Source organism: Thunnus albacares, chromosome 11, assembly GCF_914725855.1.
Source record: "Thunnus albacares chromosome 11, fThuAlb1.1, whole genome shotgun sequence".
NCBI classification, from domain to species: domain Eukaryota; kingdom Metazoa; phylum Chordata; class Actinopteri; order Scombriformes; family Scombridae; genus Thunnus; species Thunnus albacares.
Window position 1 is genome coordinate 1,544,953 of NC_058116.1, and position 12,892 is coordinate 1,557,844.

A 12,892-nucleotide genomic window follows, 5' to 3' on the forward strand; every position below is an offset into this window, starting at 1 on the left:
AGAAACACACACACACACATCAGCACCAGCTGCAGCTGTCACATGACCCACAGACTCACTCGGCCACTGGCCAAAATTCAGAGACATTACCACTATCCACTGGTACACATAACAATAAGCACACTGTAACAAAGTCTCTCTCTCCTGAGTTTATTCTGTCCTCCACTCTCTCCTTGTTTCTCACAGATGCTTAAAAGGATAGATAACTGGGATGAAGCAACATCACTATTAATCATTTCTGCGAGGACCATAGGAATTTGAGTTCAATTCACAAGTGTAAAAATAAAAATTCCAGTTTATTAAAACTTGGATCTTATTTTTGTAGTTCACTGAGCTCAGATCTGAGAGCTGAGTGACACAACAAGGAGTCAGACAATCCGACTGGTTGGAAACAAACAAACAGTTTATCAGCAGATTATTTAAAACTATTTATTTGGAGATTAAACTAAAAGTAAACACAACTAGGGTAAGTATGGTATGTCAGAGATGAAGCAGGAAGTAAGTCTGTAAACTGTGATGGATGTTTAGAGACATAATTTTACTCTTCACTTGTGATTTCTCTTCCAAATTCGTTTGTCTAACCTGGAGGTTTGTTTCCAACCTGTCTCATCATCGTGTTTCTTGACCCATCAGATTTCTTTTGAGTGATGTCACATGTTCCCAGATTTCACTATTAACCAGGCGAGTACCGTGTTATTATTGATAGAAGTAACGGACAAAACTATGAAAATAAGATTCAAGTTGTAATAAGATGTACTGATCTTCTAGTAGTTTGCCTCAGTTAATCAGGTCAGTACTGTAATGGATCTGCATATTCATTCAACAACAGCACATCAGGCTCCTCAACTCTTTATGATGTCCACTTGTTTTGTGTTTAGTCCTTATTTGGTCACAGCCGAGTCTCCACAGTGACACACAGGCTCGCTGTGATGTAAGCGTCTATAACAGGACCGTCTCTCTAAATGCTGTACTGTTGGCAACCTTTCATGACAAATGACCAGATGACAACTTTTAACTCTGAAAGTTAATTAAACTCATTGTAACAAACATGAAAGCACAGCTAAGGCTGTAAGCACCATTAAAACAAATCACAGACTTCAGGAGCCTAAAATGACAAGCAGTTGAACTAACGCTGCAATAAAGGAATACACTGACACAAGACAGTCTTACAATACCTGACTTCACTCTGAGTGTGGCTGAACCATCTACAGCATCAATCTTTCATAACAAACTGACTGGAACACTACAATATGAAGTCTTGCCTTGATGTAGTTGATGAAGCGAGTGCTGAGAGCAGAGTCTCTGTAGCTGAACTGGTCCTTCAGGGCCTCTGTGGGGCTCTCCTCAATCAGACGGACTGAGTCGGAGTTTGGGTCTGCTGAAATGGAAGAAACATGAAGCGTGAATGTCTAGTAAAAAAATCTGCACCTGCAGTAGTAGCTCAAAAATGTCGTTTGTTAAAATCTGAATGCACTGGTGAAAAAAAACAGTGAGAAGTCAGTTGAAACCTGCACATTTTTAAAAAAAAATATGTGTATTTTTGGTGAAAGGTTGACAATCTCTACCTACATTGTTAAGAGATTGTTTTAAAAAAAACTCAGACAGCCCTCTTTTCACTTATTTCAGCTCAGGAAATGTGACCTTCCATCAGCTCTGACCTGATTGAGGCTGATTGAAGTCTATTTAGGCTGTGTGTCTGGGGAGCTGCTGGTGTTCTCTAATAGAGTTCAACAGCCCAGATATACTCACAGACACACTGCAGACACACAGATGGAAGAGAAGCAGAGCTACAATAACAGTCCTGTTTCTACACTGCAAAACACATCAGTCTAACAAGCTGTTAAATCTTGTTCAATTAAAAGGCTGACACAAATTAATTAACAACAATTTTAATCAATTAATCATTCAAGTCAGCCAAAAAGCAATAATGCCAAACTGCCAGCTTCTCAATGTGAAGATTTGCTACTTCTCTCTGTTTTTATATCTGTGCTGATCTAAGACTTCTCTCTAGTTTCTACTTCAGTTTCTCTTGTTTGTGGATTGAATGTAAAATGTCATAATATACACACAAATACAACAGACACACATATACAGTCCAGACTCACTATCTGTCTCCACACACACACACACACACACACACAGTATACATTCACACATATCAGCAGGGGTCCGGAAAAGTCTCTGTGTTGTCTGGATTCAGAGGACACAGCAGTGTTGTTCCACCACCATCATGTCCTCTCCACTATCAGCTGTGTGTGTGTGTGTGTGTGTGTGTGTGTGTGTGTGTGTGTGTGTGTGTGTGTACCTGTCAGGGAGCTGATGTGTTCACTGGAATCGTCTTTACTGATTCCGTCCTCCTCTGTGATGTGGCTCATGGGTACGTTGAGACTCAGACTGTCTTCATCTGACGGCTGCAACAAACAACAACAACAACAACAACGATGATGGGAAAATGTACAAAATTTGATTGAGTGACTGATCAGTTTATTTATCTCAGGATTCCTCTGTAGCCAAGAATGCACTTCCTCATTAAACAGTCAGAGTTTTTACATTCTGATTCTGTGTGAAAGTTCTTAGTTAAAATATTTGAATTTTTATTGAAGTTTACTTTTCAAGCTGTTTCTATAACTCTCAAACAGCTGACCACAGTATCAGCCTCAAAACTCTGGGCCTCAATATCACTGAGTTTTTGATGTGATGTAATATTTCCACAGCTGCTGCTGCATTCATTTACCTAAGGAATTATTTTATTATTGCTCTTCAGAACATTGTGTTAAAAATACGGTTAATAAATTATTATAGTATGTTGATTCAAATGAGTTTGCTGAAAATTTGTTGAGTAGCTTTTGAACGTTAATGCCTCCAACACATGCAGACAGTCTATAGAAAGATGAAGGAATTTAGTGAGCAACTCTTGTTTCCCTTTGCAGAAACAGCTGAGTGACATTTCTCTGACAGTGACTGTGTAAAAAATGATATTAAACATGTGTTAAATATGAAAGAACATAGATGGACATGTAAAATGAGTGACACGTCTATAGATAACAAGCAAAAGCTTTTCAATGGATACAAGTCTGAGGCTGAAGCATCGGTGAACAGTCTAATATCAGCTGATAAATATCAGACAATCCATCTGTAATAAAAACATATGTGCCAAAATACACATGTACTTGTACATAAACATACAGGTACGGTACATAGACGCTTTATTTAAAACACAAATACAGAAAGATGCACATATACTGTAGCATATGGAGGCAATGACACACAAAAAGCCTCACACACACACACACACACACGCACACACACACACACACACAGTACCTCAGTAGCAGACAGTCTTTTGTCTCCGTTGTCGCTGCCGACTCCTGAGTCGCTGTCCTGCTTCTTCTGCTGCTCCATGTCCTCCACACTGCACACACACACACAACACAGGTCACACACCTGACACACACAGTGGAGGTGTGTGTGGGTGTGTAGTCTTCTCTCTGTACCTCCTCACACACACCCACCCAGCTCTCTCTCTCTCTCTTTCTCTCTCTCTCTCTCTCTCTCTCTCTCTCTCTCTCTCTCTCTCTCCCTCCGTAGCTCTCCCTTTTTAGATTGTCCCAGCTGGGTTGGACCCACTCTGTCCAGACAGCTTCACACTGCAGGAGTTTCTCCTCTGGAGCAGTGGGTAGAGCTGGCTGGACCTCGGTTGGACAATCAACTGACTGGCTGGAGTAAGATCTACAGTAATAAATCAGTTACTGAAACACTGAAAACACAAGCTGATGGGAAATGAATGCTCTCTTTTAACTGATTTTTGAGACTGTGCCCTACTGCCAAACTGTACTGACCCATATCCTGCCATTGGACTGTTTCTTGAATTTAAAAACTGTTCTGGTCCTTTACTTGAGCCTGTTGACCCTGTCGGTGCTTCTTTGGAGGACGCCTCAGGGTTAAACTGATGGTAAAAACTTTGAATCAGAGTAACTGAATGGGCGCAGTGACACACTGTGGAGGACTTATGCCGACTTGAAACCAACATGGAGGTGTTTGTATAAGCCTCCTTTAACAAAGAAACATGCAGACTTTCAGTGGAGAATCCTACATGGCACACTAACAGTGAACTCCTTTATCTCTGTTATTAACGCTGCTGTAGAGGAAAAATGCCCCTTCTGTAGCCACAGAGAGACGGTGTTTCACTGTTTCTCAGAGTACACTTGACTGACAGACCGTTTGTGTTGTTGGAAACCATTTTTAGCAGATGTGGAGAAGGTTTTATGATGCTTTTAAATACGCTTGCCAGCAGAAGAGAAAGCAGAAGAACTGTCAGATATTGAACTTAGTTTTAGGACAGGCAAAGATAGCAGTATTATATGAGCCACAGGAGGAAGCGTTGAATGTTGATGTGGTTCCTGTTTTTGAGAAAATGGTGAAGTCTGCTGCTAGAATTCAGTTTTTATAGAGCCCCCCCCCCCCCCTCTCTCTGGCTGCGTTCACACTGCTGCTTAAGTTTGATTTACTACTCAGATGTGTAAATTGATGACTCACATGATGTTTTTCAGTTTTACTAACACCAGCCTGAAAAACTTACCTGAACTGCTCTGAACTGAGCTGAAAGAACAATATAGACAAGAAAAAAATAAATAAATGTAGACAGAGAAGATAGAGGACCCACTGACTAAAGTCAGCACAGAACATACTTATTGACCAAAATATGTTTTCTATATATTCACAACTTAAATCAATTTATATCAAAGTGAGGATCACATGCTAACACAGTCCCCATTTACACTCAGTCACTTTGTGCATCTTGGGAGGATCAGATAGCTATTAGACATCAAAAAAGTTCTAATTAAAAGTTAAATGTCGATGCATCTAAGACAGACTGTTCAAACCATCTCTGGAGCTGGTTTAAGGCTTCTTCTAACCACATCTTGAAAAGGTGTAAATGAATCATGAAATCATCTGTCAATGCAGCCTCAGTGATTTCAATACATACAAAAATACAATATGGATGAAGGAGAGATGAAACTGAATGTGTGTGAAGATATGAAAAATACGATTCATCCATGTGTTGGTGTTAGCTTATGGATAGTTGTTTGCGAGCTAACACTAACTAAACTGTCACTTAACTGAAGTTTAGGCACACCAGAAACTAAGTTTACAAGTTATTCTGCCTCTGGTGTTTTTAAGTGTTACCAAACAGCCTCAGGTGCATTACCACCACCCTCTGGTCTGGAGCAGAACTGACCCTGATTAGCCAGGAAAAACCGTCAAGTGTAAATGGACTGAGCAATAGGACAAAACATTTGATCAAGATCATTTTTGAAGGATTTTTGAAGGTCTTTGCTCTTTTCAAGACTTGAAGGAATTTCATTCTGTTCTGAGTTCTTCATGGTTTTCATTTAAGACTTAGAAGCACAATGAAAGGATATGGAGTACCTTGGGATTCCTTTCCACACCCCTTGGTAACACTACTATTTGCAGGAATTGAAGGACTGGTTTCCCGCATCTGTAAGATGTTAATCTCACATAGCCTTAATCAACTTCCTATTATGCTGGTTTGGAAAAAGAGATACAGGGTTTTGGTTTCATTATAAGTGGCTTTGAATATATTCAGGCATTGCCTCTTCATCAGAAACAATTAGATCATCAGTTAATTCATTATAAACTTGCTCACAGGACAGATTTCACTCCCCAATGCAAGCCAACAAATGTATAACATGTACTTTTTCTCAGACAGGTAACTTTATGCATATGTTTGGGACTGTAGTACTATCCCAAAACTCTGGGAATTATTTATCAATGTTCTATCAATAAAGTCAATTTTGCAAATTGATTGTCCTATTTGTCCACTCCTGCTTTTTGCCTACAGTGATAATCTCTTTCTGTTCTATCAACAACGGCAGATAATTTAGCTGCTTCAACAGCAGGAAAGATGGTTATTCTTAAAAACTGGACTGATCACCAAACACAATTCATTCAAACTTGGATATATAAATTCTATGATATCTGCATTTTAGAAAGATCAACAGCTAACTTAGATTGTGCAAGGAAGGAAACACTTGAAAACTGGTCAAAAGCCATATCCTATATAAAGCACTACCTTTACCCCCTCATATAAAATATGTCTTTGACTTTAATGTATGTATATGTGGGTGCATATGTATATATGCATGTGTGTGTGTACATGTATACACTGTATGTGTATCTACATGTGTGCATAAGTATCTCTGGTACATCAAACTATCTACCCCCATACTTTATTTATTTATTTTTACTATTATTATAATTTCTTTTGACATTTATTTTCTTTTGCTTTTTTTCTTCTGTTTCTTTTTGACTTGTTTTCTTTTGGCTCATTTGCCATTTGAAAGCTATCCAAATGAAAAAAACAAACTAAAATATTACTCACAAAAAAAGATGATCAAGAATTGTATGAGCTATAAACACAAAATCTATTCAAATAGATAAATTACGATAACATTACAATAACAAACAGAGTTCTTCAATCATGTCAGTGAAATGTTTACAGTGTGTTTTACTGAATGCTAATGCTTCAGGTCAAATACTTCCCATCTTTGCTGGCATCTTCTATCGTTTATATCTCCAAACTCTAACACTGTCTAAACAAGAATCAAACTAAATCATTTCATTTCTCTTATGCCCTTAATGCCCTTACAAAAACACATCAGCGTCAAATATGAAAGAACAGAACATTTAGGAAACTTTCAGCTGCAGTGTGAACGCAGCCCTATGGCAGTCTCTAAGCAACTGAACAATGTGTGCTGTAATTGCTCTCTCTCTCTCTCTCTCTCTCTCTCTGTCTCTCTCACACACACACATTATTTTCTAGGCTTCTCCTAAATTAACCTCCAGTGAACAATATTCCTACCCTTCTGCTCCACTAAATCATTTAATCCGGTATTTTGAATTGAATGACTGGATTTCTACTTTATCTGCAGTCACAGAGTTGTTGTAGTTTTCATATTAAACTACACTTGTCACGTTCAGGTCTCTGTAACCTGCAACCTCTGACCCCAGACCTGCCTTCCTCGTGGCTGCTCCTTATGTTGGTGATTAAAAATGATAGCACATTGTTGCTCATTTGTTAATGTGGATCTGACAGCTGATGTGATGAGAACATCTGGAATGCAAATGGCCTTGTTGTTTTATATTGGCAGGACACCTGTGGAGAAACCTTCGTGCTGGTTGAAGGTAAAGTGAGCCTCACAGTGTTTGATCTGGTTCTCTTTAAGTTCTTGTTTTAATTTGAGTTTTTAAAATAGCACCAATCTGTTGTCAGCTTCCACTAGGGTGAGAGGAAGAACTACAGCCAACCCAACCAGATTGCTATTCATCTTTTACACTTATTAGCAGACTGGTTGTTTAGGAAAAGTGGTTGCTTAGCATCACATGTCCAATGTCCCATTAACAAAGTGTCCTGTTTCTTAAAACCAGAAAGAGAGAAAAGATTTGCGAGGAAATAAAGAGTCTACAGCCATGCTAGCACAGTGCTTTGAGCTAAATGCTAACATCAGCATATTAACATACGACAATGCTAATTTTCGGACAAGTGGCGCTAAAGGAAAAGTCAAGGGTTCACTAAAGTCAGTAGGATTCATCATCTGGGGACCGTGAATGTCTGTACAGAATTTCATGACGATACATCAAAAAGTTGTTGAGATATTTCAGTCTGGTGGAAGGACGAAGAGTCGGAGGGAAAAAGGATACAGGATGTGTATGTATGTGTTTTTTCAGGAGAATAGGAACCGTTTTTCCCGCCCACGTGTTGGGAGTGTTTTACGTGGGCGGACGCTGCAGAGCTCTACATCCTCTGAGAGTTCGGCTCAGTTTCAGCAGAATGACGGAGAATCTCACTGCAGCAGCAGCGCAGGCTTTTCTCCTCTTGTCTATTTCTGTCTTTCTCATGCTCCCTCCATCCCTCTATCCTCCATGTATTTAATCTCATCTTCAATTCTTCCTCAGTCTGTAATTTTAGAGAATGTCTGTTTCTTCCTTCCTTTCGGTGCTACTTCCTTCATCCCTACAGTCTTTTGTATACTCCTTTTCCTTATTTTCCATGGTGGCTCCAGGGATCAGTCAGTCATTAGGAAAACCACCACTTAGGTCCATACTTAAACATCTCAACTACTGGATGGATTGATATGAACTTTGGTAAAAATATCCACGGTTTCCAGACTCCCTGACTTTTCATCCATCTATCATCCAGTGAAATATCTGGACATCTACTGGATGAGTTGGCAGACATTCATGGTTCTCAGAGGATGATTCTGACTGACTTTGGTGACCTTTTCTTTAACGCCACCATGTGGTTGACATTTGTGCTTTTGTGTGAGAAGTCTCAACAACTATTGGATGGACTGCCTTGAAATCTGGAACAGATATTTATATTAATTTTGGCAATCCTTTAACTTTTCATCCAGCACCATCATCAGGTCAAAAGGTTTATTTGTCCCACACTGGTTTGTGCAAAACTAATGACATTCAGCTGTACTTTGTAAGTCTTTCTCAGTCTGTGTTCTTGTGAAACATCATCAGTCATGGCCCGAGTACTGCTCCAATTCAATGTCTGCATCTAGCTAAGTACAGTCTAAATGCACTGCCCTTTTTGTCTTGTATGGACCTACGGTAATTAGTATCCCAACATGCCTTTCACATGAACTAGCGGCGCTGGTGAAGGACAGCCAACACAACAGTTTATTACTGTTATCATTTTCAAACTGCAACTGCTTTTGTGTCACCAAATTCAGTTCTATATGTCGCTGAATATGTCGTAGACTTAAAGTAATGCCTACTTGAAATGTTGGTGCTAGTAGTACATCCTCTGGTAGTTTATTGGTGGCCTGTCATCTGTATCTTCATTCCCTTCATTGTTTCATATTCTGTTGGTCTTTCATTTGTTTTTCCTTTCTGTTCCCTTCATTTATGTCTTTTCATCCTTTGCACATTTCTTACTTCCTTTCCTCTTTTACATGTTTCCTTCCATTTTTATTTCTTAGTTCAGTTTTGTTTGTGCCTTTTTCCCCCTTGTTCACATATTTGTACTTTCTTTCCTCTGCTTGTTTCTGTCCTTCAATCCTTCTCCTCTCTACAACTGCCTCTTTGTTCCTACAGTTATGCTCCTACGTTTTTTTTCTTTGTAGCTACTTTCATCCATCTCTTACGTTGATCACACTATTGGATTGACTCCTTCATTCCTCTGTTCATCATGTCTACATTTATTTTCTCCCTCATTCTTTCCATTGCTTGTCTCTGCCTTTATTCCTTCATCTAGAAATCATAAGTAACACCTCAGACACCGATGACTGGATTCTGGCTTAACTTTGCAGTCGACTTCTCCGACGGCAGACAGGCTGTCAGTGTGACCCAGCAGTGAGCAGGGAGCCGGGGGACGGATCAGTTTCAGCAGACTAATGGAGGATTTGGCTCCGGTCTGAGAAACTGAGGAAGCTTAGATCACAGACAGCCATTCTGTTCCAGCAAGGAATATCTCTCCCTCTACATAGTGCAATGTCCTTAAAACCAAACAAACAGCTTCGAGATGATGTAACTTGCCTCTAGCAGCCATGCTGGAGGTCCTCAGCTAAAGAAGAACTGACAGCATTTATAAATAACCTGGATGTCACAAAAATTGGAAAAAAATTCTTTACTGTAATCAGTTTTAGTTTTTTCTGGACTAGTTGTTCAGATTTTGCAGTATTTTGGTAAGTTACAAAATACTATGAAACCTATTTACCTCAGTACCTGTTGCTATGGAGAAGATGGCAGTTACAGGCATGAATCAGAGCTCTAGTGAATTCAGAACATTTGTCTGCTACATTTGGAACTGAAACACATTGCCATTGTTACACAAGTCATCAAAGACTGATCCACAGTCTGAAAGTGAACCGATTTAAACTGCTGAATGTTTTATATTCAAACTACTGAATGTTTTATATTCAACTTCAACTCCTTGTTAGCAGCTCACACAATAGAATATGAAGCTCTGTGTTTGGATGTTTCTTACTGAAATGCAGAACAGACTGGTCAACAGTGGAGATGAGAAGATTCCCTGAGGGGAAGGGGCAGAGTGAAAGACAGGTGATCTTTATGACAAAACTGTTTTCAGTTTTCAGATTTAACATTGATTAACTGACTAATAAATCAGGTGAATATTAGGTGAGTGTGAGTTGGCTGTGTGGGAGTCACACTGTCCTGAGCAGTTGCCAAGCAACCAGTAGAGACTCCAGAAAGTTACTGGTCCCAGCCAAGAAATAGTCCGACACATACAACCCAGTAAAACAGTGAACTGTCCTTGTTAGGGGTTCGAGCACCGATGGTGTTGGAACTATTGTTTTTGCTGGATTTTTCATTATCCTTAATATTATTTTCCTGCCAGATTTCACATAAAAGCAGTTCTACAGCCTGAAGCGCTCAGGCTGCAAAGGTGAAATTTGGAGGATAGAGAGTGGGGAGATCTAGTCAAGTGCGAAAATGTAACCGTGCTCACCATGAGGGGGCGCTATTATAAAGGCAAACATGTTTTGCATTATAACTCCCACACCGTACATTGCATATTTAAATGCTTTATATCTACGCATTCGGTATATTGAGCTGCATCACCTGCATAGTATAGGCCACGCCCATATAATTATATTCTATTTATTATATTTATCAGTGATGACTGTGTTTTTTTTGTATTAAACCAAGACCATGATCTTTGTCTAATCTTTGTCTAAACCAAGTGCTGACAGCACATACAACAAAAAAAAAGATTAACAATGATATAGTTACTATCATCAGATATTATATTGCAAAACCTGTTTGTTAGAAAAAAACTAAAAATATCAGGTCACTGACACATACATTAATTAATGACATTATGTACTCCTGGTTGCCCCGGGATGGTGCACCTTTGGTTCCGAGGTGTGTCAGTTGCTTGGACCCGGTACACCTGCTTGCAGGTCTACTTAAACTTTGTTCTTTGTGCATATTAAACAACTGAGATAAATGTGTTAATTAGTGAGATTTGGAGCTGCTGGTAGGTGTTACTGCTGGACAGAGCCAGGCTAGCTGTTTCCCCTTGTTTCCAGTCTTTATGCTAAGCTAAGCTAAGCTAAGCTAAGATAAGCTAAGCTAAGCTAAGATAAGCTAAGCTAGGCTAACCAGCTGCAGGCTGTAGCCTTATATTCAACAAACAGATGAGAGAGTGTTATTGTATTAATCTTCTCATCCAAATCTACACCAGAAAGCTAATTATTTTCCAAAATGCCAAACTATTGTTTTGAGGTTTTATCTACATAGGCTTGTACGTTCTTTGACTTTTCTTTTTTAAAATTAAAGTGGATATTTTCTAACACAGTTGTTTATCTTTTGACTTGATGGTTCAACGAGGACAGTTATATGTCCATCGGAGTCTTAAAGAGCTCCAAATATTAGTCACCTAAACCTATCCATGGAGAAAATAAATTAGATCTCTACTTGTGAAACTCTGCAGGCCTGATGCAACTATTTAAGGAGGTACTTCTTAGGATCAGATACCTTCAGTGAAATAAAGACGTATTTGTATTTGTCATGTAATGTGGTCTCAGATGAGAATGAAATCTTTACTGCAGTTCTCTGCCTGCGCTGCTCATGGACGATGGAAAGGAAATTTTAAACTGTGCTATTTTTTCATTTGCCAGAGGGCTTAAAGAATGATGAGGCAATTAGTTTTCTATGGGCCAGAACTGTATTCTATTAAGTTTTACTGATGAAACTATTGCTGTGACACTGCTATAAAAAGAGATGAAGAATGAGAGATTTTCCACCATGGTTACCACTTACAGCAGTGATGTAGAATAGTGGCAGGAAGTCTTGGCTCCCCATTGGGTGACATTTAAGTTACCACAGTGACACTGACCTGCCAGTGGTGGGCCGTGATAGGCTGAGTCGCTCCATGACAGGCAGGTAGAGAGAGTCAGGCATCTTCTCACTGCGACACGCCTCGATGCTCAGGTACTTGAATATGTGAACTTTACCCTTTATACAGATCTGAAAAGGAAAAGATAGATTCAAATTAGAATGAAGTTTCTACCATCGCAATCTGTATGAACACACACATCAACCTGGCTGCTGAGTCACTGAACTCTGAGTGATCACAGCTGGTGCTTAACATTCCCCGAGTGTGTTTTATCCTTCAGCCTAAGAGAAGATAGAGTTTGTACACAGTCTCATACCAGCTGCCCATGAACTGTGAGGCAGTATATGACTGATGTCTTATCAGGTATAACAGATTGCCAACCGCCACACCCCAGTCCTTTAGGTAGAAGAAGATTGGAAGATCGGCTCCGGTTCGATCCCCGGCCCTTCCAGTCTGCATCGTCCTTGGGCAAGATACTGAACCCCAAATTGTTGTGTGAGTGTGTGTGAATGCATTAGATTCTCTTCCTGATGAGCAGGTTGGCACCTTGCATGGTAGACATCAGTGTATGAATGTGTGTGTGTGAATGGGTGCATGTTGAGATGTATTGTAAAGCGCTTTGAGTGCCTGGAAGAATAGAAAGGCGTTATATAAGTGCAATCCATTTACCATTCATTGTTGCAATTTAGTCACGACACTCACAACAAGGTTTTAACCATTTGTGTCAACAGCTGAGCTCAAAAACCCCCATTTAGAGTCATGTACACATTTAGAGAAACACTGTAGACCAAAATAAATCTAAATGCATTAGCACAAGAGGCTATAGGGAGTTTTATTTAGAGTGAGCACCATTCATTCATTCACATGTTCCGCCAAGTGATGGAGACGTCATATATGATTAGATGTAACTATAAATGACTTCTGAATCAATGAATAAATGAATCCATTGGTTTATTTTTGTGTCCCTCATTGAATTAATCAGTCACATTAATCAACCAA

At 39.5% G+C, this 12,892-nt stretch overlaps 1 protein-coding gene across 6 annotated transcripts in view; it reads right to left on the minus strand.

The window, feature by feature from the left end:
* The window catches only part of lrch1 (leucine-rich repeats and calponin homology (CH) domain containing 1), a 99,158-nt gene that overhangs the window by 34,986 nt on the left and 51,280 nt on the right, over positions 1-12,892 (minus strand). For all 6 annotated transcript variants that reach the window (XM_044364985.1, XM_044364989.1, XM_044364983.1 and 3 more), the window contains exons 6-9: positions 11,894-12,024; positions 3,325-3,412; positions 2,306-2,411; positions 1,263-1,378 (exon numbers count right to left, since the gene is read on the minus strand). In XM_044364985.1, coding sequence (XP_044220920.1) covers positions 1,263-1,378; positions 2,306-2,411; positions 3,325-3,412; positions 11,894-12,024 — 441 coding nt within the window. The remainder of the gene's footprint in view (positions 1-1,262; positions 1,379-2,305; positions 2,412-3,324; positions 3,413-11,893; positions 12,025-12,892) is intronic.